The following is a 24948-nucleotide window of genomic DNA, read 5'->3' on the forward strand; positions in this document are numbered from 1 at the left end:
GTGCAGGGGTTGAAGACAACATTATCAAGCTATAGGTAGCCACTTCAGCACCTGTTGGAGCCCCGGCTGGCCAGGGCGCTGACCCACATGGCACAGCACACCTCTCGTTTCCCCCACTGCTTCCCTGAGCAGTGTATTTCGGTAGATCTGCCTGTTCTGTTCCCCCCACCTCTGTCTCTGCACCTCAGGCCTGTACTCCAGTTCTTGTATACATAAATAAATCTTTAAAAAAAAAAATTCAACCCATTATAATTATGCATTTCTATTCGTCAGATCATAACAGAAGTGAAAAAACACATACTGAAAGCTATTTGCAACCTATGGAACCAACAAAAGTATGTAAAATATGTGAAGAACTCATAATAAATCGAAAGGAAAAACAAATAATCCAACTTTTAAAAGTTCACCTATTACAGGACACCTTATAGGAAAAAAAACTTGTATGGCTGCTTACCACTTGAAATGGTGTTCAATTTCACCAGTAATCTCAGGTAATGTAAGTCAAGACCACAGTGAGATGCCCACCAGAAAGGCAAAGATCAGAAGTTGTCTGATAAGATCACAAGCTGGAGGAAATCCAGCTCAACAAGAATTCTCACATGCTGCAGTTAAGGAATAAATTGGTTGCAACTTCTTAGGAAGACCATTTGGCATTGGCACTGGCATTTGCCATGGTCTCATAAAGTTATTGGCAAACCCTATAAACAGCAAGGTACCACTTCCAAGAGAAATCTGCTAAAACTTATCATCTATGTGTGCTAAGAGACAACAGTTCATAAAGCACTGCTCACGGTAGCAAAATGCGGACATAATCCCACGTCCACTTATAGGAGAGTATTATATTCATACAGGGTAACATCATATAGCAGTGAAAAGAGAGCTACAGCCATATGTAATAAAACAACACTAGGAAAAAGGGGCCTCTTTGGTGGCACAGGGATTAAAGTCTCAGCAACTATCAAGCCACGACCAGCCACTGTGATGTAAGTTCGATCCCCAGCCAGGGAGCTGACCCACATGGCCTAGCAGACCTCTCCTGTCTTGCCTGCTGCTCCCCTCAAGAGTGTGTTTCATCCATCTGCCTGTTCTGCTCCCCACTCTGTCTATGGTGAGTCCTTTTACCCCCGCACCTTGGCCTGCCCTCCAGTTCTTGTATGCAGAAATAAATAAATCGTTTGGGAAATAAAAAGGACAATATTAGAAAAATATGTCCCCCCAAATACTGTATTCCATTTTATGAGGTTCACCCAAACAAAAGGAATGACTGTTTTAGAATACCTAGAGTTACAGTTTTTACAGCAAGAGTATGATAAACAGAACATTTAGGTCAAAGCTATCTCTGCATAAAATGTAGGGGGGTAGGGAGGAGAAATTCATACTCTGAATTTGGTTATTGCCCCGTGTGTGATGGGTTCATGGATGTCAACATTATTTTAAAAATACAAAAGAAAACAGTGTGGGGAGGGGAGTGCACTGGACTATGGTGATGGCACATGGGTGATTTGGTGATGGGAAGCCCACAGGGATTACAACTGCAATGGAAAAATGCACAAAAAGATGTAAAAATAAATTATTATATTATTCATTAATAAAAAAAAATGAAGAAGAAAAAGCAAACCGATAAAAACACCAAGAGTTGTAACAGCTCCAATTCTGTGTCCACTAACTGCCAGCCCACCCACGCTCCTCCCTCCACACACACTAAACTGAAAGAGCCCCTGAGACATTCCTTTCCTTTCCCCACACCCTACCTGTGTCCGGGCATTGAGCAGCTGCTGGAAGCTCTCAACCTCTTTGCTGTCATCTGCAGCCCGCTCCTAGGGGAAGCCAATGGGAAATCTCAAGTTGCGGGATTAGCAGCCTTCACCCTGCGTCTCCCCTTCCCTCCACATTTGCTGTAGTCACTACTCAGACTCCAGGAACAAAACTCAAACAAGGCCATGTCATCTCTGCCCTCATGGAGCTCACAGAAAACGGGGGATCCTGAGTTCCCTGGGAAGGGAATCAAAGAAAAGGGGCGTCTTGTTACCATCAGCACACCCAGCATCATGTCATAGTTGTTGATCAGAAACACAAGCTGCTCCTTCCTTGAGGAGAACTCGGCTGCCACTCGGAGGACAAAGTTCTCCACTTCCACCTGCAAGAGCCAAGAGCAGGTGGCGTGAGCAGGCCAGGGCCCCTCTTCACCGCAGCCCACGCAGCCGCTCTGAGTTTACCTGGAGCTGTCCCAGCAGCTGCATGGCCCGCTCATTGGGAATTGTCTGATTGATGCTCACCAGGGCAGAGGAGAACTCTGCATATCGGCGTGTGATCTGGAAGGAAGTAAGAAGAAACATCACACTAACACTGGCTCAGCCAACACAGCCTCCTGATTCCCTTGAGACTGGTCAACCAAACAGTGGGACTCCTGCCTCCAACCCTTGCTACAGACGCCGCCCAACCCGCCCTGGGTTGGCTCACTCCAGACTGTCCCCTCACCATGTGTCTAAATAGCCAGCCAGACCCACCACACAACTATGACTCTGGCCACCTCCCACTGTCATCTGCCTTTTAGAGACCCCTTTGTTGCCCTCACCCCCCTTACATAGTGGGGCCGAGTATCCAGTCCCCCAAGGCGCTGAGGGTCAGTACTTCGGACACTCTGGACATTCATCTCCAGGATGAGTTCAAACCGTGGCCACAGCAAGGCAAGCACCTGCTCCCAGTACCTGTGGGCTTATCAAAATCAGACTAGTGGGCAAGAAAGAGACAGTGGGGAGAAGGGATGGGGTGTCTGTGGGGAAATCTGATTAACAGGTGATGACAGGTGATGGTACAAGTGGGTGTGAAAGATGAGCCCCAAAGCCAACATGAGGATGGGGGATAGGACCAAAACTTAGTGACCTGTCCAGGGCAGGAACGTCCCTCTTTGCTGCAATGTTGCGGAATCGGAGGACGATGTGGATACAGAGAAAAACGGCAATGGCATCATAACAGTCCGCGAGATAGGATTCCAGATGTTTCTGTGATTTATGAACAGGTAGAGGATTGAAACAGAATTTTACTTTATTGTGCTCAGTGGCTATGGACAAACACAAATGCTCCTTGGGGGTGCAGCACAGGGAGGGATGGGGGGTGGGGCAGGGGAAGAGGCAGGAGAGATCTAAAAGGGCAACACGCCCTCCCTCCCCGACAATTGGTCACTCAGTGTGGCCTTGCACGCCAGGATCGCTGCTCTCAAGCTATCACAGAATTCAGGGCGGAGCACCACGGGTTAGGGCCCCTCAGTTTTCGGGCGCGCTGCCTGAGTGTGGCTGAGCAGGAAGGGTGTCTTAGGGACTCCTGGTTTTGAAGGTTTCCAGGAAGTCACATAGTGACTGCAAGGCTTATTTTAAAACGAGGGATGTCAGTGCCACCAGAGTTATGACCCCACTGTGGCACTGCTGAGGACCGGGCAAAGTGCCAAAGAGCACAGGAGCGGGGGTCTCACCAGCGTCATGTTGAGCGTGCGGCCCATGACAGCATGGAAGAGGTCGTGTGCAGCCGAGCCAGACACCACGAAGAATTCACAGATGAAAAGATATTCACGGCAGGAGTTGTCTAGGAGGGCGTAGTGCTGGCTGCGGAAGAGCGCCTCAAATGGATACTAGGATGGGAGGAGTGGACAGACACTGACTCCTCCTGGGTATGGGGAGACTGCAAACCCAGGCAAACCCTTCCCAACTACCCTGAGTGCAGCCCGAATGGGAACTAAAATTGGGGAGGGGGCAGGAAACAAGAGACTGGAGCCCACCCCACACCTGTCTCATGACCTGTCATCCCCTGAGGCAGTCTCTCCCTTCTGTACATCCCCACTCTCTTTACATCTCAGGACATGAGGACAACTAGAGACCACCCCCAGGTCTGAGGGGATCTATGTGGAGCAGGCAGGTGGGACCTTTGCTCTGAGGTCTGGCTTTCGCTGGCCACCCCCACCCCCCTACCCCTGCCCCATGCTCAGTGCTCCCATCATGACTGACTGAAGCGCATTCTTCCTCCTACCCTCTGTTCTCCCCGCTGGGCGGTGTGGGGCACCAGGATAGGGGCCTCCAGTTCAGTGGGGGAGATGACAGAGCCCCGGGTACCCAGGGTGAAGATAGTGTTCCTGCTGCGGAGGGATGGCTTCGAGAAGAACCGTGAAGGGTCAGAGTCAGGGAACAATAAGATCACAAGTAATATGGAATGCCTCTCAATACCTCCGGGGACCCCAGCAGCCAGATATAGCCTAGAATTCCCTCTAGCCCAACCCCAGGGGTCCACTTCACCTGACATCTGTGAATGGACTTCTCGGAGCCTCTACAACCCCTAACACCATATGCAAAACTACTGTCAACATCATGTGGGCATTTTTCTGGGGAGGATGCTATAGCCTTCATCACTCTTAAGAGTTAAGAGGTTCAGTCCCACGATCAAGGCGAGAAGCAGTGCCTCAGAGGTTGGACCCCGACACCCCCTCGCTCTCAAAGCCTAGTCCGGGGGTTCCCAGTTCTAGGATATCTTTCTTTGCTGTATCTTCTACGCCCATGAGGTCATCCTTCTCAGCAACTTCCTCATACTAGAGCAAAGAAAAGAGCATTGGTCACCATCTCGTCCCGCAGCACAATAAAAGCATTTCTTTACACGCCGTGCCCCTGCCCAAGGGTGGCTCCTCCTCCCGGCCACGTGCTCAGAGCACGTCCCTCTCCCTAGCCTCACCTGGACCTTCATGAGCCGCCCCAGGTAAGAGCGGTAGTAAGACAGGTAGATCTTGCTCAGTGTCTCCACGTATTCATCCCTGATCTCCTTCGCCGTTGCTCGTTCATTGCCCAGCAGGAACTGATAGAAGAACCTGGAGGGCCAGGGATGGGTCAGTCTCCCTGCCTGCCCAAGAAAGCAGACATGACAGGGGTGCTGCTTGGAAGCTCAGGGGCCATCCCGTGCCCTTCCAAGGGTGGCGACCTGTATTTCAGCAGAGCTGTTTGGGGGATCTGATAGTTGGTCATTGGTTTCCTGAAGGAATAAATCTTCTGAAGGATGAACTCGCGGATCTTCGTCACTGCCTAGATGTGGGGGGCGAAACACAGAGCATAAAGCTGCAACTATTTGGGAGGCAGAGAGTAAGTGGGGGATGTGACAAATGTTAAACATAGAAGAGGGAGGGTGGAGACTATTTCTTTAGTAATCTTACGATTTTCAGAGGAACCCAAAGAGGTGAGGGGGATCTCTGACAGGAAATGGTAGGGTGAAGTTCTTGGGGACAGGCTACCATGAGCTATGCCAGGGAAATCCAGAGTGAAGGTATCAGGGAGCAAGTTCTAGTCATCTCTGGTTATTCCCCAATCTCTACCTTGACCCGGAGCCTGTCGAGCACGCCTCTGACATCAGCGCAGGCTGCTGTGCCTCTAGATTCCTGCTCTCGAACCGCGGCTGCCTTGGCATCGAGCTCCTGCAGCTGCTCCAGGAACCTGGGCTCTGTCACCGGCGCTTCTAGAATTGCCCTGCAGGGAGCAGTAGGATGGGTGAGGAAGGAGCCCCAGACATGGCAGGACTTCAAATCGTAGCCCTGAAATCCAATTTCTGACTCCTCGTCCCTCTCACATAGTGGCATACACTCAGAATACATGCACTATGTTCTCTGTTCCTGGACTCCCAATGAGCCTTGGACTCCTTTACTATATACTAACCTGGGTGATTCCTAACCTCTGAGGCCTATGGTATGCATCAATGTTAGAAAGAGTTGCTAAGCTACCCATGTGTTTCTGGAAGGCACTCGAAGACCTAGAGCCAGGAGGTCAACCCAGTCTATCCACCTGCTATAGATATGGTGACCCTTCAAACCAGTGACTTACGTGACCAGCACAGAGGGCACTACCAGACCATCAACAAGTTCCCCAAGTTTCCCCCGAACTGCCTGGCGGTTCCGAAGTCTAATGTTCATGGCTCCAGACTGCTCTTGCAGTGTCCGGATCTCTGAGCTGATAGAGCTGAGGTCACTCTGAAAAGCCCCCAACATCTGTTCCATGCGCTGAGGGAGAGGGAGAAGAGGGAAAGGATTACTGGAACACTACAGAGTTGGTGGAGAACAAGTAGATCACCTGCTTTATTGGTAAAGTCTCCAGTATCACCCCAGGTAGTAAGTGATGAAGGAAGAATTCCCTAAAAGTCACTTGCAATAAAATAGAATCACTGTTGCAGTAACAACAGAAAACACTGCTGAGATCTTCCTGAAGGTTACTCTCACTGTCTCCACCTGAGGCTGATGACCTCAAGAGACCATGGCATCAGAGACCAAGAACTGGTTCGGTGTAATTAGGAGTGATTGTTACTAACCTCAAGGACAGCATCACAGGCTGTGATCTGGTTGTGCAGAGACGCTATGTTCTCACTCTCTTGGATATCTGACCCACAAAAAGTCAAGGGGCCCACCATGAAGATGGAGAATGAGCTCAGACTTGTGAGACCCTTGTAGTTGCTCCCTAAGATGTCAGAAAGCTCAAGCAGAAGCTGTCGGCCTTGGCAGAGCAGTCTGTAGCACCTTCTACAAAATCCCATTTTAATAGCAGCACCCTTTACTCTACTGGGAGGATACAATCCCGAATGGACTTCTGCTCAATCTGTTGTAGCTCCAGCTCAACCTGCTTTGAATAGTGACGGAGATCCACACCCTAGAACAACATAAACATAAGAGGTCAGATAGAAGTACTGGAACAAAATCAACGAAGGACTAGAGGGGTGATATTTTAAGAGCAAGAGACAATTTCCTTTTTTTTTTTTTTTCCTTGAGGTAAGTATTAGTGGGGGGCAGTTTAGTATAAAGTCTCACCGTTTTAAGAGCTTCCTTTACTAACTCATCCTCCAGATTTGCCTGAATGTGAACTGGAAATAGAAGTTTGTTGTAAGGGTCCAGCTCTACAGCTCCCTCTTCCCACACTCATCTGCACACCAATCCCTGCCTTATCATCCCCAGCCCCCAACCCTCTCAGACTGCAGGTACTTTATGTCCACCCTGGGCCATTACTTACCATCTACTTCATCCAGGATGAATTCATCAGAGGTGATGTCCAACTCTCCAAGTTGCAATGGCTCCTGAAGGCCAGGACCACCCCCCTGGTGAGCGACAGGTTAATGGGAGAGAATACAGGGAGAGAGGGGGAGAAAATATAATGGGATAAACCCAAACATAAGGGATAAGCTTAAAATGTGTATGGGGGAAGCCATAGGTACTGAGTCTAAATATCCCAAGAGAATCATATGGCAACTAATCTACTACTTAGGGCTGATAAAATAGGAAATGCAGGAAAGCAAACAGAGGTGTTGGAATGAGGGAAATTAGGAATCTCAGGGGACAGAGCAGAACTGCATTTAGTTTGAATTCCAGACTCCTGCTATCTTAGGTTTCCTATACCAATCCCTCTGCGGAGTCCCAGCTTTTGCAGAAATGTCAATTAACATACAGTTCCTTGCTGTGTGCCAGGTGCCAACTCATTCATCAAACCCTAACAGACAATCTTTATGGTAGATCGTACATCTCATAGGTGTGAAGGTATAATCCAAAGGGGCTGATTAATATGCTCAAGGCCACTGCATGTTAGTGACAGAACTGCAATTACATCCCAGAAAGTCTGGTTCTAGAGATGGTTGGCTGAAATTTTGCCTTCCACCCCTAACTTGAATCTCGGCCATTCTGGTCTCCACTCAGGTTCAGGTCAGATGCCAGGGAGGCGTATACAGAGCTAAACAAGTAGCATCAACGGTAGCAGCCAAGCTCTACCCTTGTATTAAACGCAGGTCAGGGCTTTCTGCACCAAAGACGGCCGGACACACTTCGGAAATGAAACAGCCCTGCGTTCTCACCAGTGGCCCCTCCTCCTCTTCCATATCCGAGGCCCCAGCTCGCAAGACCAGCTCCCGGGCGGCTGCGGCCATAGTCGCAGCGGCGGCCATTCCGCGCAGCCTCACTTCCGGCAGCTGTCAGTCCCGGAGTCCGTCCTCCAGAGTGGAACTACAAGTCCTGAGATGTCTTCCGCCGAGCAAAATCGTTCCCAAATATTTAGTTAAACTGTTTGACTCCAGCCTGAACCACTTCATCCGAGAGCAAATGTGAACTGGAAGTGCTGGGCACAATCTCACTCCGGAACCTTTGCTGTCCTCACACTCGAGAACCTTACGAACTGTAAAGACAAACCGTACCGGAAGTTGTGGTGGTCTGTTCATACAGTCTCAGGCCGGGTAGTCCACAAGCAGTTTCAGGAAGCACTTTAGCAGGATCGCTCCGCCTCTTCCGCCTGGTAGGCTATATAAAACTTTTACGTAACTTCCGCCCTCTTTTCCACCGGAGGCCTACACGCCGCCGTTGCGCCGCCGCCATGGTAAGACTGGAGTTCGTGCGGGGATCCAGCGACATCGGATTCCGGGCAGGAATGGTCTGCTATCTGAGGGCCGAACACACCCTGTTCTGGGGCCTGCAACGTCTGTGTGGAGCCTTTGGGCCCCTCCCCAGAGAAAAGACGGCTTAAGACATTAGCTCTGGGGAGTGGGTCCAGAGGAAAAGTCACCCAGCGGGCGCTCGAAACAGGCGAAAGTCTTGGGTTTGTATGGGGATCTCCGGCCTCTGTTACTCAGAGTGTACTTTTGGGAACGGGCAGGAAACTTGCCCTCTCCCCAGAGACTGCGTTTTCTCAACCCTTTGCACATAACGTACCTGCTGTTCGCAGGGCTGAAGAATTTGCTGTGTTGTGAAAAGGGTCCTTCCTTGGTTCCTGTGTGACAGGCCCCCCTGCTTGCGGTTTTAATGGTACTTCACGGTGTCTGATTTCTCCCCCAATCTCTGTCAGTCTCTAGTGATCCCTGAGAAATTCCAGCACATTTTGCGAGTACTCAACACCAACATCGATGGGCGGCGGAAAATAGCCTTTGCCATCACTGCAATTAAGGTAAAGTAGGCTAAGGAATGGAGAAGGTAAACGAAGTGTGGGTGGTTGAGATTGAAGCCATAATCAGACAAGGCTGAGAAAACCTAAGTCCCAGTGAGATCACCTCAGAATCAAAAAGAGGGAGCAAGAAACCCCTTTACACGTTTACCCCAAAAGGTAAGTAGTGAAAGTCAGAATAGTCTCAGGCTTTGGGTCAGTTCAGAGAATGGCGAGAGTGGGATTGTTGTCCTCTGGGTTTACTACAGTGTTTCTGGACCATTGTCCAGCGTGTGAGCTCCATTTTAGGTTTGGTTTCTGCCACCCCTCACCCTGCTTCTGTGCATAACAGCCATCCTTTCCTGTGAAACTTATGGGCTAGTAATAGATGCATCTTGAGGGTTGAGTGAAAATGCTAACACCATCTAAGGGTGAGGAAACCAGTCCGCAGGAGGGCTGTCATTACCACTGGGCTGGGATCTTTACTCAGATGCCAGAGCTACATCATTGCCCTTTTCAAGTGGAAGTGGAAACCAGCATTTGGCTAGCTGCATGTAGTTAACAAGACTTGGCTCTCATCTCATGAACTTTCAGGCTTCTGGATGAAGACATTTTTCCTTTAATCAAGACATGTGACCAGTTATAGAGATGGCTACCTTTCCCTCTCTGGGAAAAGGGGTAATCAGCCTGTCTTGCTCAATCCTCAGTTTCTGGCACATCATAGGTGCTAATACCCTGTTGGGGAATGAATGTTATCAGGAATACTGTGGTTTGGTTTCACAAAATTTAAAGGAAGCCCATACTTATTTTATGAGTAAGTTGTTGGTTAAAGTTTGACTTACAAGGTGAATATCCCCTTTATTTTTTCATTCTGTGCTGCAAGGGAGCACAGCTTTCATTTATTCTTCGATAGTAGATAAATCTGCAGCCTGTGAAACCAGGTGGCAGTGTAAAGTACTGTAAATTTTTCACAGGTTGCTGAACTTATCATATGAGATAGTGAATGTAGAAGATGAGTATGGTTAATAGGATGCTTTTGATACACTCTTCCTCTTTGAAGTTAATTGGCTTTGCACTTGCTGGTTTAGTTAGTGTGTGCCATAACCTTTGCAGCTAACCACAGTGTAACCAAAGCTGCTTTATTTAGGTAGTTTATGGGTGTTTTGATAACAAATTTCTTAAGGGAGGCCTCCCTGGTAGCACAGGGGATTAAAGTCCCAGCCCTGTCAACTTATCACCAGCTACTATGGCATAAGTTCAGTCCCCAGCCAGGGAAGTGATACGTCGTGCAGTAAATATCTCCTGTCTCTGCCTGCTCTGCGCCCCACTCAGACAATGGTGAATCCTCCCACCCCACACCTCTGGCTTAGTTCACAGTTCTTATGTGCATGAATAAGTAAATATAAATTACTTTTTTTTTTTTAAATTCTTAAGGATCCTGGTTCCCCTTAGCACTGGCAAAGGTGGTGCCTAAAGATAAATGAGGACTGAGGGTGTTTGTTCTGTGTGTGGAGAGCAAAGAACAGACAGCTAACTTTTCTGCTGGTGAGAACTAAAAGTTGGTGGTGGTCTTCTGTTAAGGATCTAGCATGGGAGGAAGTATTTAAGAAAGTTTATGGGGAGAGTGGTTCCTCAAAAGTGTAAGTGAAATTAACCTTCCCATAAAAGAGTGAAGAATGGAAGTTGACACAGGCAGAGGGTATAAAATGGTCTTACAGATCCCGCAAGATTATTCTGTGCTATGGTCCATTCTTAGCTGTACTGTCTCCACTTGTAGACTTTGGCAGTGGTTACTATTTAAGACTGGCCAGTCTTCCCCACATTTTCTCTAAATCTGGGTGATAGCTGCCATCTGAATTGTTTGGAAAATTGGGAGGGGTTGGTTAAAGTTGGTCATAGTGACTGAAAGATGCTCAATCGCCTTGTCTATAAGGAACTCTCTGGTCCTGCTGAAATACCTGAGACCTCAGGAATAATAATGTTCCAGTTACTTTACAGATGTTAATATTACTATGTGGTCCAGGCCTTTGGTCTACAAAGAATTAAGTAATGATTCCTGAAAATTCTCCCCTAGACATAGGAAACCCTGAGGGTCTTGGGGTTGAGAAAGGATTGACTTTGGAGGCTAGTGTCTAGAGTGCAGAAAAAGACTGAGAAACTTGAGCTTAACAGCAACTTTAAAACATTTGATTTGGGGGCCCTCCCTGGTGGCACAATGGTTTAAAGCACAGCAAGATTAATTTCATTTATATATACAAGCTGTGGTGCAGGCCAGAGGTGGTGGGGGGTGGAGAGGGGCACACTGATTTTACCAGAGAGACAGTGGAGAACAGGGAAGGCAGGTTGACTAAAATACACTACTGAGGGGATCAGTGTGGGTCAGCTCCCTGGCTGGAGATCAGTGTGATGCAGCGGCTGTTGATACCTTCATAGTGCTGAGACATAACCCCTTGTGCCACCAGGGAGGCCCCCATATCTTTGTTTTTCGTTTGTTTGTTTTTTTTTTTAAGATTTATTTATGTATGCAAGAACTGGGGTACAGGCCAGAGTGGGGGGGAGATTCACTAGGGAGCAGAACACATAGCTGTACTGAAATACTGCTGGAGGGGAGTAATGGGCAAACAGGAGAAGTCTTTGATGGGTGGGTCACCTCCCAGGCTGAGGATTGGACTCATGCTGCAGTGGCTGCAGACAGCTTCATAGTGCTGTGCTTCAATCCCATGTGCCACCGGTTCAGGCCCCCAAAGCATTTTCTCAGAGAGGGAAAATAGCTCTTTTCATTTCCTGGGGCTATTATGATAATATTGCCACAGACTTTGCTTAAAACAACAGAAACATTGTTCTGGAGGCCAAATAACCAAATCAAGGTGTCAGTAAAGCCATGCTCCACTGAAGGATCTAGGAATCCTCTTACATGGTGATTGCCATCAGGCCTTGGATTTCCTTGCCTTGGAGCTGCATCACTCTAGCCTCTTGTCTCATCATAGATGGTCTTCTCTGTTCCTCTCCTTTTGTGGTATCAGACCTTGGATTTAGGGCCCAACCAAATCCAGTATGACTTAAATATTCTTTTTTAAACACTTATTTACGCATACAGAACTGGGGTACAGGCCAGAGGTGCAGGGGCAGTGAGAGGATTCACCAGAGACAGTGGGGAGCAGCAGGCGGGTCAGGAGAGGTCTGCCACGCCATGTGGGTCTCCTCCAGGACGGGGATTGAACTCATGCTCAAGTGGCTTTAGCGCTATGCAATGATCCTATTACAAATATGGTCACATTCTGAGATTCTGGATAGCCTTACATGGGGGAAGAGGGTGCTTATGTTCTACCCTTAACACCAGACCAAATCTGTCTTGTATGAGTTTAGTAAGATGTATGGTGTTGGTGTGGTGCCACCAATGTAAGTACTATTTCCCTTTTGAGTTTGATTTAGAGGTTAGCTTCTGGTCATCTTTGGGCACTGATAAAACTAGGTTTTTAGCCTTAGAAAGTTTTGGTTATGGGGTATGTGGCAGCCTGCCAAAAGACTTTGATCCTTAGTGACCACAAGCAGCTGACAATTTTGCCTCCTTATCAATCCTGTTAACTCAAAGGCCCTAGTCTTCCTGCTTTGATGCTGCAATCTGCTTGGGGAGCCAGGCGCCTTTTCCACAATGAATAGCTCAGAAGGTACTGCTCTTCGTGCTGCTGTTGTGCCCACCTACATGTTCTGGCAATGAGAAAGAGCTTCTACTTTCAATGGGTTACCTACCCCCAAGTTCCTGTTCTTGGCCCAGCTGTAGTCCTGAACCCCTTTACAAGTCATAATTTAGGCTTCACATCTGGATAAACCAGTGGGGTGAGGGTGATGTGGAAATACAAAGCGCTGGGTAGCAGGACTCTGAAACAGTTTCATTCAATTACAAAACCTCCTCAGGGTGTGGGGCGAAGATACGCTCATGTGGTGTTGAGGAAAGCAGACATCGACCTCACCAAGAGGGCCGGAGAGCTGACAGAGGAAGAGGTGAGGACAAGGAGTGGGGCTGGTGGGCCTGGGAGGGGGTGGACACCAACTTCAGATCTGACCCTTGTCCTGCTGCCAGGTGGAACGTGTGATCACCATTATGCAGAATCCGCGCCAGTACAAGATTCCTGACTGGTTCTTGAATAGACAGAAGGACGTGAAAGATGGGAAATACAGCCAGGTGTGTGTTAAAAGGAGATAGCTGAGAAATAGGCAGGTGTTCACTTACAACTGGTCATGGGAGGTAGACTAAGACAAACATCCTTCCACGTTCAAATCCAGGTTCTGGCCAACGGTCTGGACAACAAGCTCCGTGAAGACCTGGAGCGACTGAAGAAGATTAGGGCCCACAGAGGGCTGCGCCACTTCTGGGGGTGAGTGGGAGTGGGGTTCTTATCTTGACTTCCCCAGATTCCCAGACATTTCTCTGTATTGGATGACCCATGGCTATTTTTCTCCCCTGCAGACTTCGTGTCAGAGGCCAGCACACCAAGACCACAGGACGCCGTGGCCGCACTGTTGGTGTGTCCAAGAAGAAATAAATCTCTAGGCCCTGTCTGTTAATAAATAGTTTATACACCAATGATCTGTGTGGCTCTGTTCTGGGGGGTGCTGGCATAGAGTGCTGTCACTCTGGGCCCTGTTAGGCATTTTCCCCTCTCTATCCTGATGTTACCCGCTCAGTTTCCCAGGCAGTGAGTATCCTTGGTCTTAGTTAACACTTCAGTTGCAGCCCTTAACCGTCATCCCTCTTAAAGGTGAGGTAACCAACCAACCAGGGGGTGGAGTCTCTAGATAACAGCTCCTGAGGGTGGCGCTTGCAACTGTAGGTAGGTGGTGGGGCAGAGCTGAGCCGGTTGCTATTGAGGGTGAGTAGCTTCCCACTTTGACCACTTGAGAGAGCTAGTTTATAAAAGGAGAGCCGAGAGTCAAGTTTTGGGGGAGATGCTGATTTCATTGACCCGGAAGAGCAACCCCAGCACCAGGCTCTCCAGCGTGATTGGCTGGGGCTGTAGGCTGCTGCCGGTTAAAGCTCCGCAGCGTTCCTTCAGCAAGGGGTTCAGTCGGTTCCCGCCCGGGGGAGGAGGGGCGGGTGGTGGTGGGTTCCAGTGTGGAGGCGGCCCCCCCGCCGTGCTGGAGGGGGGGCGAGGAGAGCCGATCTGGAAGCCATGGCGCGGAGCTCCGGGGCTGCGGGGCCGCCACAAGGTAACCTCCCCTCTCCAGCCTTGATCTTAAACCTCACCCCGCTTTCCACCTTGTACGGTAGGCGCTGGCCCCATGCCCCGCCTGCCGCATCTCAGGCCGGTTTGCTGCCCAGGCAATTGGGACTCGGCCTAACCACCCTCCCCCTCCCTCCAGCTCCGCTTTATCACACACCGTGCCCTTCAGCCTCTTCCGGCCTAACCACCCTCTCCTTCCCTCCAGCTCCCCTGTGACTATCACACGCCATGCCCTTCAGCCTCTTCCGGAGATTTCTTGTTGCCGCCCTGCTGCTGGTGATTGTTTGGACCCTCTTGGGGCTCTCCGGTATCGAGGAGGAGCTGCTGAGCCTCTCGCTAGCCTCCCTGCTTCCAGCTCCAGCCTCGCCTGGGCCGCCCCTAGCCCTGCCCCGCCTCTTGATTCCCAACGAGGCCGCTTGCAGGACTCCGGGCGCCCCACCATTCCTGCTCATTCTGGTGTGCTCCGCCACGGAGAATCTGAACCAAAGGAACGCCATTCGAGCCTCATGGGGCAGGCTGCGGGAGGCCCAAGGGCTCAGGGTGCAGACCCTCTTTTTGCTGGGAGAGCCGAACAGGGGGCATCCTGCCTGGGACACGGAGGAGAAGGAGCTGTCACGCGAGTCTGAAACCCACAGGGACATCGTGCAGGCGGCCTTCCAGGACTCGTACCGCAACCTTACTCTGAAGACCCTCAGTGGGCTGAACTGGGCAGACAAACACTGCCCCATGGCCCGCTACATCCTCAAAACTGATGACGATGTGTTTGTCAACATCCCTGAACTGGTATCAGAGCTGCTCCGGCGAGAAGGGCATTCGGAGCTATGGGAGAGGGGCTCGGAGTCTCAGGGAGGAGCTGAGGGGGGGCCTGAACAAAAGGGAGGCCACTTCACCCTTGGGGACCAGCCAGTGCCTCTTTTGTACCTGGGCCGTGTACACTGGCGGGTGCACCCCTCTCGGACACCAGGGTACAAGCACCAGATATCAGAGGAGCAGTGGCCTCCCACCTGGGGCCCCTTCCCACCCTATGCCTCGGGCACAGGCTACGTGTTGTCAGCTTCAGCTGTGCAGCTTGTCCTCAGAGTGGCCAGCCGGGCACCCTCTCTGCCACTGGAGGATGTCTTTGTGGGGGTGAGTGCCCGACGAGGTGGCCTCTCTCCAACCCACTGTGTTAGGCTAGCTGGCGCCACCCACTACCCCCTGGACCGGTGCTGCTATGGGAAGTTCCTGCTGACCTCCCACAAGTTGGACCCCTGGAAGATGCAGGAAGCCTGGAAGCTGGTGGGCAGCTCTAGTCGGGGTAGGACTGCACCCTGGTGCTCCTGGCTCCAGAACGTCCTGGGCATCACGCGGTGTCGGGTAATAGCTTGGCTTCGCAGCTGAATGCAGAGGCCCCAGGAGGAGCTGAGGGCCCACCCAGCATCCTCAGACTCTCATGACTTTTCTCTCGGGCCCAAGACTGGGCCCCCACTGGTGGCAATCATTGTTTCCTGTTTGGATGTTTAGTTACTAGAGGGATATAGGAATCTAGGGGATTGGCCTGCCGACTCCAAAGATGGTCATCAGGAAGAGCAAAGAAATGCTGGAGCTGTCCCCTCCAGTTATGGCAGGGCAAGGGAACACACCCTTCAATAAACCTATCTTTCTACCTCTCCAAGTGTAGTGTGTTCCTCACTAGGAGCCCCAGAAACAAACCCGGAGAGCCGAGACTGCCATGACTCCTAGAAGGATGTGGAAGACAGAGGTAGCCTCTCTGAGGGCGATGGCCCCTAAACAGCAAGGCTAAGGCCACAGCAACCACAGTGGGTAAGGGTGGAGGCAGGATACCCCAGCCTCTCGGGACCTAAAGTGGCCCCAGGCTGGGCCAGGGAAGAGAAATGAGGATGATAAAGACACAATAGCTAAAAAACCCATCTTCCTCTTTAATGGCAACCCACCCCTGGAACCAGATGTGCACCCCAGTCAGGGACTGGGCACACTGCTCCCCTTTCTATTCCACAAAAAGGCTCATTTTCCACAAGCCAATCCTGGGGCAAGTTTACTTTCATGCCACCCAGGAGCCTGGCTCATTGTACAAATCTATCCAGGACAGACGGCCGATGTCCAGCAGGCTTTGCCTTCTCTTGCTTCCGTGGCTGCTCTTCAAGGCTCTGACGTACTTTGACCTGGTTGGAGAGGGGAATGGAAGGGTGAGATAGGCAAGCTGGCCAGGCCAGAGGCACAAACAGAAAAGGAGGATACCGCTTGTGGAAGGTCTGGCCCACACCCCAAATGCTCATTTACCCGGTGTTCCTCATCCATGACTTTCCTCTTCCTCTTCACCAGGCTTGCAGTTGAGCTGCGCCCCTTTTGCTTTGGCCTTGGCTGGAAGGGGGCCTTGGCCTCTGGGTCATAGCCCTAGGAGAGCAGAGTGAAATCCACAAAAGCCCCAGAGGCAGGGAACTTGCAGCACCCACCTACTGTGCCGAGTTCTGGGGACATGATGGGGTGGTGTGAGGTAACAGGAGCTCCGTACCAGCCTCTCTATCCGCTCCTTCTTTCCCTGCTCCAAAGAGATGACATCAACCTCTGCCAGGAGTCGTGGGTCCAGACAAATGAGCTCTGCAGGTACCTGGAGGTATCACAGAGGGACAGAAATGGATAAGGAGTCATGGGGGGGGGGGGGGGGGGGGAACCCAATAGGAACAGAAGCCAGAGGCCACAGTTCCCAACATCCCCAGCATGGAGAGCCTTCCCCACCCTTGCCCCCAGACCGCACGCAGGTCATCTCACCTTCTCCAACAGGGCCTTCACCTCCCACTCCTGGCGCTGCTTCCTGCTCCTGTATGGGTTACTCTCCAGACCGTCAAAGTTGGGCTCAGCAGCCCCTGGAGTGGGGAGGGAACATGGAGCCCTTAATAGGAACTCTGTCCAGCAGCTCCAGCCTGACCAAGCCCTGCCTGTGGCTCTCAGCCTACTCATTTCCATCCTGAGTTCATTTACTGTGAGCCCATCCCCTGGCACTTACCAGGGACCAGCATGCTGGTGATGCCCCCACTGTGCCCGACCCCTAGCACATCTTCAAAGGGGCAGAACTGAAGGCCATGCACATGGCCTGAGAGGTGGTGGGTGAGGTAGGGCTTCTCCAGGGAGGGTGGGCTGGCCTTGCCCTGCCCTGCCCATATGTTGACCACGTCACCCATTCCTGCCGCCAGCAGTCCCCGCTGGGAGATGGCCAGATGCCCTGCGCCCTGAGGCAGGGTCCGAGCAGTCAGGGGCTGGAATGTCCCTCGCAAGTCAAAGATCTTCAGCTGGTGGTCCAGGCCAGAAGTGGCCATGTACCTGGGGGAAAGAAAGGGGAGAGCTCAATCACAGACTAGCGGGCAAATCTAGGAATGAAGTGTAGGTGGGGAGAAAAGGACCAGTAACGACAGTAAGTGCTTCTATCACACCACTCTGCAGGCATCCTCGTGCGTAGGAGAGACACACCTCCATCCTTTTTGTGTGTGGTAAAACATACATAACGTAAAACTTGCCATCTAACCAGTTTGACTATACAATTTCACGCACACTCACATTAACAATAGATAAATTATATATATCGATATCTGTGTATATATGTGCAATAGATTATTTTATTTAAAAAGATTTTATTTGTATACATAAGAGCTAGGGTACAAGCCAGAGGTGCGGGCGGTGGGTTCACCAGAGATAAGAGTGGAGAACAAAACAGGCAGCTCCACTGAAATACACTGCTGAGGGGAGCAGTGGGTGAGACAGGAGAGGTCTGTTGCGCCATGTGGGTCACCCCCCCAACCCCCCACCCCCGGCCTGGGATCGAAGTTGTGCTGCAGTGGCTGTAGCTAGCTTCGTAGTGCTGCGCTTTAACCCTTTGCGCCACCAGGGAGGCCCGCAATAGACAGTATTGATTGAAGTTCCTATGCTGCACATCACATTCCCATGACTTAAATTTATTTTGTAACTGGAAGTCTGTGCCTCTTGATCCCTTTTTCCTATTCTGCTCCCTGCCCCAACTCTATAATCTTTTCATTTCCCTCCAAGATGAGGAAACTGAAATGTAGAGAAAGGAAATCAAAATGAGTCAGAATTCAAGTCAGACTCATTTCATTAGTGTCTACCCTCTTTGATACTCAACGTATTAAATGAAAAGAAGAACATGAGACAGCCTGGGCCTAAGTGTCAGGTTCCGCAGTCCAGACAGCACAGGGAAGTGTGAACTGCTGTAGTGTACTTGCTGGGCAAAGTGGGGTTTTTTTTAAAAAACATTTATTTATTTATGCATACAGAACTGGGGTACAGGCCAGAGGTGCAGTGGCAGTGAGACGATTCACTGAAGACAGAATGGGGAGCAGAACAGGCAGATTGACGAAGTACATTGCTAAAGGGAGCAGCGGGTAAGACACCTCTGGGGCTGGGGATCGAACTCACGGAGGTGGCTGTGGCCAGCTTGCAGTGCTGCGTTTTAATGTGCTTCGCCACCAAGGAGGGCCCCAAAGTAGGATTTGAACCATTTTAGGTTAACTCCCAAGAAAGCACAAGATAGATATATTGAGTACAAATGAAGTAACGTGAGACCCAGAGCCAGATGGAAACAGGTTTGTTTTCAGAACTGGTATGAAATACGGTCAAGAGGACTGGAATGGGACAAACGAGGAGTTTGTGCACACTGGACTGAGGACCATAAGTCTCCAGCAATGCTCTCTGGCAATGACGACTGCGTGGATCACCCTCAGGAAGCCATGTAGTGTGCCCGAAGGCCCTGCACCTCCTCCCCCGCTCCACCCACCCTCCCAACCTTTTTCCCTGAAGGAGGGCAAGGTTGGAGATCAAATGCTCTCAAAGAATTTTGAGCCTGCTTAAGTTGTCTACTCTTCAGAGACATGAGTTTCTACCCATGCTTAAGTTATCCTTCAGAAGAGAGGCTGAAGGGGGATGTACTGGGGATGTAGGTTAGCCAAAGAGTTGATTTTTTAGTCTTGGCTGTGCACCCAAAAGGGGGCTGAAGAATTACTATGAGTGGAGAACAACCCTGTAGAAGGCTGATAGAGGCCTAGTGGGATACTTCTGAGAAGACCAGACTATGGGAACTCGAACACCACCACAGGGAAAGGCCCAGAGTGCAAACCAGGCGTAGCTAGGCTCCTGGGACCCGAGGGCATGCCATCCAGTGACCCAGCACTAAGGGCACAGGTTGTACCCCCCTCACACATTGTGTTGGGAACCCCCCACACAAATGCCAGTCCATGGGACAGGTGCACATCCAGGCCTCAATACAGGACCACAAGAAACAGTTCAGAGAATCCAATGCAGCTCTACTTCAAGTTTCCAGAAAACCATAGGAGAGAGATAACAAATTCATCTCTGGAGCCTCTATGACTTATCTGAGGAGGGTCAGAAATAAGCGGGGTGGGCCTGAGATCAAGTGGCAGAACCATCAGCCTCAGCTGTTGAACATACCTCTGTGCAGTTATCATTGCACAGAAGCAGCTGACCCAGTCAGCCCAGGGCAGGTCAACCACAGCTTAGGCCCAGGGCATATAGAAGGCAGGCAAGGGAGAAACCCTGGGAGTAGAGTGACCAATGACAACTGGGCAGGCCCTGCCCTCTCCCAGAGCCAGGCTGCACAGCTATGAAGTCAAAAGAGTGGGGCCAGATGAGTTGTCCACAAAGGTCAGGGGGTGTGGTCTGGGCGTCTAGAAGGCTTTCTTAAGTTGCTGGCCACCTTTTTCTGATGTTTTCTAAAATAACAATGAATTCAGGTGACTCAAAACTTCATGTAGAAGGCTCGTGAGCACGGTGTAAAAAGAGGAAAGATGACTCTGAATCACCATGACATAATGGAGGAGCTGAAGGCTGGAAACTGGTCATGGTCTCACATGTCCTCAGAGACAGCAAAGATGGAAACGACAGATCTAGGAGACACCCTCAAGGGGCAAAGCAGTCAGGACTCCACAGAGCAAAGCAAAGTCCAAACCCAGACAGCACTCACTGAGTAGTGCGTTTGATTGCTTGAATGGTTGAAGAACACAGGGCTAAATAGCTAACTAGAGGTGTCAAGTCAAATTCCAGGAGTTAATGTGGTCAAAAGGGAGCAGGCAAGGAGAAACCCTGGGAGTAGCGTGCCCAATCCCACAACAAACACACTGAGTCTGGAGTGACAGAAGACAACTGAACGGAAGTGAAGTGCACCACCTGGCCATCATTCTTAGACGCTCCAGTGACTTGTGTTGCAAATAGAAAATAACTGGAACAGTGTGCCAGGGCAGGCTCACTGGCCGGGGCATCCTTAGACCCCCAGAGCCTTAGCAGAGAGTCCAGCTGCCACGATCCCAGTGAAAGCCTGATGGGTGAAAAGAGTTGGAAGCAAAGATACAGGAACTTGTGTGAAAGTCAGCCAGATGTGACAGGGGAAGAAAGTGTGAAGCACACAGCAGTCCCTCTGCCTGAGCATGTGACTTACGTGCCTGTAGAATCTACTGCCACTGCCCGAACCCCACCACGGTGACAAAGAATCTTCGCCAGTGGCTCCTTCATAGCTGGACTCCATAAGGATACAGTACCTGGATCAGAGGAGAAAAGCTAAGGTTTCTAATGGGGTGGTGAGATGATTAAGCCAGAGAGAGACAAACACTTGAGGCCAAGGGGTGATGAGGAGTTAAAAGAGCAATTTTAAGAGACTTGGGAAGTACAAATATGAAAGAAAAGCAAATCAAGAGGGTGTCAGCCAGCAACTGACCGTTGCTGTGTCCGAGATGGATGACGGCGTTGTAAGGGTTCTGAGCCATGACGTCGAGCCGTCCAGCCTTCGCATTCAGCGCTGCCACAATCTTCCCCACTGACACATCCAGGTAGGTCAGAAACCCTGTCTCTGACTACGAGAGAAAACGAGTCCTCATTGCCCTCTGTCCTCCCTCATCCCAGGTCCCAGCAGATGCACAGTCTTCCCAGGGGCTGCCACGCAGCCTGTGCTCCACAGGCACTCACCGCCGTGGCCAGGAGGAAGTGGAAGGGCAGGAACTCAAGTCGGGTGATACGGTCACAGCGGCGTATGCAGTGGAGCTCGATGCCCTGGTTGTCGTAGATGTGGAGCCAGCGGTTCTGAGCCACTGCGAGCAATGCCTCTGAATGCAGAAACCTGGGAGGAGGGGTGGGGGGTTAATGGGAACGGGGTTCCCAGGCTGTTAGTCAATCAGGGATTGGCCTCTCCCACCCTCACTGACCGGATGTCCCGTACTGCCTCCATGACATTGATCTCGCAGGTAAGCCTCTTTGTCACCCAGTCAAAGGCAGCCACATGACCTCGGCGCCCTCCAAGAGCCAGGTGTCTGTTGGAGCGGGGGGGACAGACAGGGTTGTGAATACAGAGGAGCACCATCAGATCATCTGAGTCTGCCCATGTCAGTCCCTCCTCTGCAGACGAGAGGAGAAATGTACACTCACCCTCACATGCAAGCAAACCCCAGTGACCCCTCCCACATCAACAGCCCCAATATGCTGGGTGGTTTGACTGAGGTGGGCAAGGCTCAAGCGATTAAGAGTCATGGTCACAGCCTGGTTCCAGAGTCACTGGAATTCAACCTTACCTCCCAGTTCTAGAGTAATTCAGGCGGTAGGGTCCAAACTGCCTCAAGTTCAAGTCAAAGTGCTGGGGAAGGGAGAAGTAAAAACAAAAAATACCCAGAAATAATTGATTCCCTTTGGTAATGCCTTCTTCTTTTTTTTTTTTTTTTTAAAGATTCATTTATTTATTCATATAGAGCTGGGGTACAGGCCAGAGATGCGGAGGATGAGAGGATTCACCAGAGACAGAGTGGGGAGCAGAACAGGCAGATCGACGAAGCACACTGCTGAGGGGAGCAGTGGACGGGCCAGGAGAGGTCTGCCACGCCATGTGGATCTCCTCCCGGGCAGGCGGGAATCGAACTCGTGGGGAAGTGGCTTAAGCTTCTCAGTGCTGTGCTTTAACCCGCTGCGCCACCAGGGAGGGCCTGGTAACGCCTTCTTAATACCCACTGCCCACTTGCTCTGCTCCTCAGTGAACCCATGAGCCCCTTTCCCAATCGCAGGCTCACTTTGGCTGCGCTTGCAATGTCCACGGCCTCCACGATGTCAGCCTGCCGAATCTTTGCTGTGTCCTCCCCATCGTCTCCTTCGAGAAACCTGTGAGTGTCAGAGTTGCAGCAAAGTTCTCTAATATGAAATGGGTGTACCACATAAAATGACAAAGGAGAGGCATAAAGCAGGGACTGAGGGCGGGGGGTGAGGCCCGGGTTAAGGCCCACTTACCCGGGTTCCTCAGCAAGCAGCAGTTCAGCTCGAGCAGCTTTGGCACTTACTTCCTCTTCTTCAGCTTCAGCCACCTCAATTCTGCTTCGAGTTTTAGGCTTAGAATGTGGTAACTATAACATCATGGGTGGGGGAAGAATGGGAGAAAAACCAGAGGATGCGTGGGGACCCTGACTCCTCCAACTCACCTTTACTGCAACTCTTCCCCACTCCCAGGCTCGTCCTCACCTTTTTGGATTTATCAATGCGACAGAACTTCTGGGCCGCCTCCACAGGGACAGGGGCGGGACCTGGAAATGGGTCCTGGGCCTGGGGCAAGGAGGACACAATTAGAGGATTGGCTCGGGCTGACCCACGTCCCTCACACACTCAAAACACAGGCGACTTGCCCCACCATCCCATCAGCTAGGTCGCAGGCTCACCCCAGACAAAGTTCGCTGAGGCTCTGGCTTCCCTCGTTGTCGGTGTTTCTTTGGCACCTGTGGCTTCTTGGCAATCCGAGACTTCTTAAGGACGTGAGAGTTCTTTGGCTTTTGGGGACAAAGCTCTCGATTTTTCTTCTTCTTCTTACGAGGAGGCCCTGAAGAGGTTTCTGCAGCGGCTGGAGTGCTCTCTTCTTCCCAGTATCGCCGGGGTTTCTACAGACAGATCAGAAGCCTTGATGCTCCGCTGCCCGCGCCCCGCCCCTTCGACTCCGCAGCTATAACTTCCCTTCCCATCCCAGGGAGGTCTGTACCTTCTTTGTCTTAAGTTTGTTCTTCTTGGGCGGGTCACCCTTGCCCGGGTTGGGGGCTGTCTCCATCTAGCCCACCCCGAACGATCCACGTGCAAACCGCTCACAGCTGTCCCACGGTCCGGCTGGAACTCCCGGAAGTCCTCAGGCTTCTCCAATCAGCACGTACCAGGTCTGAAGCAGTCACACGCCATTTTAGATAAGGGCGCGCGCCCCTTTCAGGGACGGGACAAGCCTTGATCTGTCCCTCACGAGCGTCAACTGAGAACCAAGTCATAAGGAAAGGAAGCACGGGGCAGAGACAAAGAAATGTACAATTTCTTTCTCTGTCTTCGTTTCCCATCTTGCCTAAAACCGTCCGAGGTCAAGTTTATCAGAACGCCGCGGACTAAACGCGTCAGAACTACAATTCCCAGCATGCGTCAGACGGCAACTCCCGGAACCGTCTATTCCCAGCATTCTTTGTTTACTTCCGGGTTTTCAATACTGAGAGGAGAACGTGAGTAGTACCCGGTTTCGGTTGAGGGCTTGGCGGGGTCTCTTTTCAGCCGCCACACCCTGGAGCCGGAGTAGAGTGGCTGTCCAGAACCGGTAGAGGCTGCCTTTCCAGAGTACCGTCATTTCTGCAGACCAGGCCAGGGAAGAAACCTCGGGTCCTTTTCAGAGTGAAATCCAGCTGCCCCTCTCCCACTCCCCGCAGGTTTCATCCTCGCCATGGCTGAACTGATTCAGAAGAAGTTACAGGGAGAAGTGGAGAAATATCAACAGCTACAAAAGGGTAGGAGAGCAGGGTCGGTGTAGCCTCGCCCCAATCCCTTCACACTCACAACCCAGAGCTATTCCAGGTTGTGCCCTCCCCACCCGGCGCCCTTTCCCCACCGCTTCCTTCTCCATTCTTGTCTGTTTCCTCGGTTCCATTTTCTTCTGACTGTGAATGGTGGGGGTCGAGTGGCGCCATTTATAGCTCTAACCAAATCTTTTTTCTCTCATTCTAGATTTGAGTAAGTCCATGTCAGGGCGGCAGAAGCTGGAGGCACAACTAACAGAAAACAATATCGTGAAAGAGGTGAGAGACTGGGATTTGTGGGGAGAGGAGGGACCGGTACTAGGCAGTGATTCTCATGATGCACGTCCTACCCCTCCAGGAACTGGCCCTGCTGGATGGGTCCAACGTGGTCTTTAAACTTCTGGGTCCCGTGCTGGTCAAACAAGAACTGGGGGAGGCTCGGGCCACAGTGGGAAAGAGGCTGGACTATATCACAGCTGAAATGTGAGTCTTTCTACCACCCTGTGGTGCATTTGACACTCTTAGAGGTGTGGAGAAACCTTGAAGTAGCTCTCTGGAGTAGCCCCAGTTGTCTGCTTCCTCCAACCCCTACTCACTTAGCTCCATTTCTCCCTTGATCTCAACATTTTCATCTACCTCTCACACAGCACCATCAATAGTAAGCACATCTAATTCCTCAATCATTTCTCTCTTGCCTCTCTTCAGTAAGAGATACGAATCCCAGCTCCGAGACCTTGAGCGGCAGTCAGAACAACAGAGGGAGACTCTTGCTCAGCTGCAACAGGAGTTCCAGCGGGCCCAGGCAGCAAAGGCAGGGGCTTCTGGGAAGGCCTGACCCCAGGATGGGGGGCAGGGAAGGGGAGGGAATGAGGCAGCTCTAGGGTCTATACTGTAGCTAATAAAATGTGAAAATACCTGGCTGTTTTCCAACCAGCCACTTCTGTCATAATTGTGTCATCTTCCCCCTCCCCTCCCCACCTACATTGTTCCATCAGGTCCAAATTCTTCAGCTGTCTC

At 51.1% G+C, this 24948-nt stretch overlaps 5 protein-coding genes across 7 annotated transcripts in view; 3 read left to right on the forward strand and 2 right to left on the reverse strand.

Annotated features, from left to right (window-relative positions):
* VPS52 (vacuolar protein sorting 52 homolog (S. cerevisiae)) overlaps window positions 1–8203 on the reverse strand; it is a 16961-nt gene extending 8758 nt beyond the window's left edge. The window contains exons 1-17 of the mRNA XM_004673370.2: window positions 7852–8203; window positions 7020–7104; window positions 6821–6873; window positions 6587–6662; window positions 6328–6395; window positions 5847–6022; window positions 5345–5495; window positions 4957–5057; window positions 4714–4846; window positions 4516–4573; window positions 4021–4154; window positions 3470–3625; window positions 2884–3002; window positions 2585–2708; window positions 2217–2312; window positions 2030–2137; window positions 1752–1817 (exon numbers count right to left, since the gene is read on the reverse strand). Coding sequence (XP_004673427.1) covers window positions 1752–1817; window positions 2030–2137; window positions 2217–2312; window positions 2585–2708; window positions 2884–3002; window positions 3470–3625; window positions 4021–4154; window positions 4516–4573; window positions 4714–4846; window positions 4957–5057; window positions 5345–5495; window positions 5847–6022; window positions 6328–6395; window positions 6587–6662; window positions 6821–6873; window positions 7020–7104; window positions 7852–7941 — 1794 coding nt within the window. The 5' untranslated portion in view covers window positions 7942–8203. The remainder of the gene's footprint in view (window positions 1–1751; window positions 1818–2029; window positions 2138–2216; window positions 2313–2584; window positions 2709–2883; window positions 3003–3469; window positions 3626–4020; window positions 4155–4515; window positions 4574–4713; window positions 4847–4956; window positions 5058–5344; window positions 5496–5846; window positions 6023–6327; window positions 6396–6586; window positions 6663–6820; window positions 6874–7019; window positions 7105–7851) is intronic.
* A 67-nt stretch (window positions 8204–8270) lies between these two features.
* RPS18 (ribosomal protein S18) lies at window positions 8271–13495 on the forward strand. Its single transcript, XM_004673369.2, has 6 exons — window positions 8271–8366; window positions 8832–8930; window positions 12822–12908; window positions 12988–13089; window positions 13191–13282; window positions 13375–13495. The coding sequence occupies exons 1-6, from the start codon at window positions 8364–8366 to the stop codon at window positions 13448–13450; spliced, it is 459 nt and encodes a 152-aa protein (XP_004673426.1). The 5' UTR covers window positions 8271–8363; the 3' UTR covers window positions 13451–13495.
* A 250-nt stretch (window positions 13496–13745) lies between these two features.
* B3GALT4 (UDP-Gal:betaGlcNAc beta 1,3-galactosyltransferase, polypeptide 4) lies at window positions 13746–15736 on the forward strand. 2 transcript variants are annotated; one of them, XM_012721657.1, is made up of 2 exons: window positions 13746–13777; window positions 14334–15736. In XM_012721657.1, exon 2 carries the CDS (start codon window positions 14357–14359, stop codon window positions 15506–15508), a length of 1152 nt encoding a protein of 383 aa, XP_012577111.1. In that variant the 5' UTR covers window positions 13746–13777; window positions 14334–14356; the 3' UTR covers window positions 15509–15736. The 2 variants fall into 2 exon arrangements, with proteins under 2 accessions (XP_012577111.1, XP_004673425.1); XM_004673368.2 differs by lacking the exon at window positions 13746–13777 and adding an exon at window positions 13893–14114.
* Window positions 15737–16040: 304 nt separating this feature from the next.
* WDR46 (WD repeat domain 46) lies at window positions 16041–23289 on the reverse strand. The gene is made up of 15 exons (XM_012721662.1): window positions 23148–23289; window positions 22834–23049; window positions 22640–22720; window positions 22412–22524; window positions 22198–22285; window positions 21709–21770; window positions 21346–21450; window positions 21110–21260; window positions 20862–20997; window positions 20586–20685; window positions 17133–17446; window positions 16898–16992; window positions 16641–16736; window positions 16409–16522; window positions 16041–16290 (listed from the first exon to the last, which is right to left on the reverse strand). The coding sequence occupies exons 1-15, from the start codon at window positions 23211–23213 to the stop codon at window positions 16192–16194; spliced, it is 1836 nt and encodes a 611-aa protein (XP_012577116.1). The 5' UTR covers window positions 23214–23289; the 3' UTR covers window positions 16041–16191.
* Window positions 23290–23563: 274 nt separating this feature from the next.
* Window positions 23564–24849, forward strand: PFDN6 (prefoldin subunit 6). Of its 2 annotated transcripts, none has more exons than XM_004673373.2 (5): window positions 23564–23643; window positions 23845–23922; window positions 24140–24210; window positions 24290–24414; window positions 24637–24849. In XM_004673373.2, the coding sequence occupies exons 2-5, from the start codon at window positions 23859–23861 to the stop codon at window positions 24764–24766; spliced, it is 390 nt and encodes a 129-aa protein (XP_004673430.1). In that variant the 5' UTR covers window positions 23564–23643; window positions 23845–23858; the 3' UTR covers window positions 24767–24849. The 2 variants fall into 2 exon arrangements, with proteins under 2 accessions (XP_004673430.1, XP_012580535.1); XM_012725081.1 differs by lacking the exon at window positions 23564–23643 and adding an exon at window positions 23663–23735.
* The last annotated feature ends 99 nt before the right edge of the window (window positions 24850–24948 follow it).

Source organism: Condylura cristata, unplaced genomic scaffold (assembly GCF_000260355.1).
Source record: "Condylura cristata isolate star-nosed mole 26May11 unplaced genomic scaffold, ConCri1.0 scaffold00001, whole genome shotgun sequence".
NCBI classification, from domain to species: domain Eukaryota; kingdom Metazoa; phylum Chordata; class Mammalia; order Eulipotyphla; family Talpidae; genus Condylura; species Condylura cristata.

What these genes read in the sequence shown, in the direction of transcription:
- RPS18 (XM_004673369.2), top strand. An exon ending in AAGATGGGAAATACAGCCAG is followed by an intron (nt 13,090 to 13,190) that starts GTGTGTGTTAAA and finishes GTTCAAATCCAG; the next exon opens with GTTCTGGCCAACGGTCTGGA. An exon ending in GGGCTGCGCCACTTCTGGGG is followed by an intron (nt 13,283 to 13,374) that starts GTGAGTGGGAGT and finishes TCTCCCCTGCAG; the next exon opens with ACTTCGTGTCAGAGGCCAGC.
- B3GALT4 (XM_012721657.1), top strand. Translation starts at nt 14,357, where the DNA reads ATGCCCTTCAGCCTCTTCCGGAGATTTCTTGTTGCCGCCCTGCTGCTG.
- WDR46 (XM_012721662.1), bottom strand. Translation starts at nt 23,213, where the DNA reads ATGGAGACAGCCCCCAACCCGGGCAAGGGTGACCCGCCCAAGAAGAAC. An exon ending in GCATTGATAAATCCAAAAAG is followed by an intron (nt 22,525 to 22,639) that starts GTGAGGACGAGC and finishes ATGATGTTATAG; the next exon opens with TTACCACATTCTAAGCCTAA. An exon ending in AGGAGCGGATAGAGAGGCTG is followed by an intron (nt 16,523 to 16,640) that starts GTACGGAGCTCC and finishes CTGCTCTCCTAG; the next exon opens with GGCTATGACCCAGAGGCCAA.
- PFDN6 (XM_004673373.2), top strand. Translation starts at nt 23,859, where the DNA reads ATGGCTGAACTGATTCAGAAGAAGTTACAGGGAGAAGTGGAGAAATAT. An exon ending in AAAACAATATCGTGAAAGAG is followed by an intron (nt 24,211 to 24,289) that starts GTGAGAGACTGG and finishes CTACCCCTCCAG; the next exon opens with GAACTGGCCCTGCTGGATGG. An exon ending in GACTATATCACAGCTGAAAT is followed by an intron (nt 24,415 to 24,636) that starts GTGAGTCTTTCT and finishes GCCTCTCTTCAG; the next exon opens with TAAGAGATACGAATCCCAGC.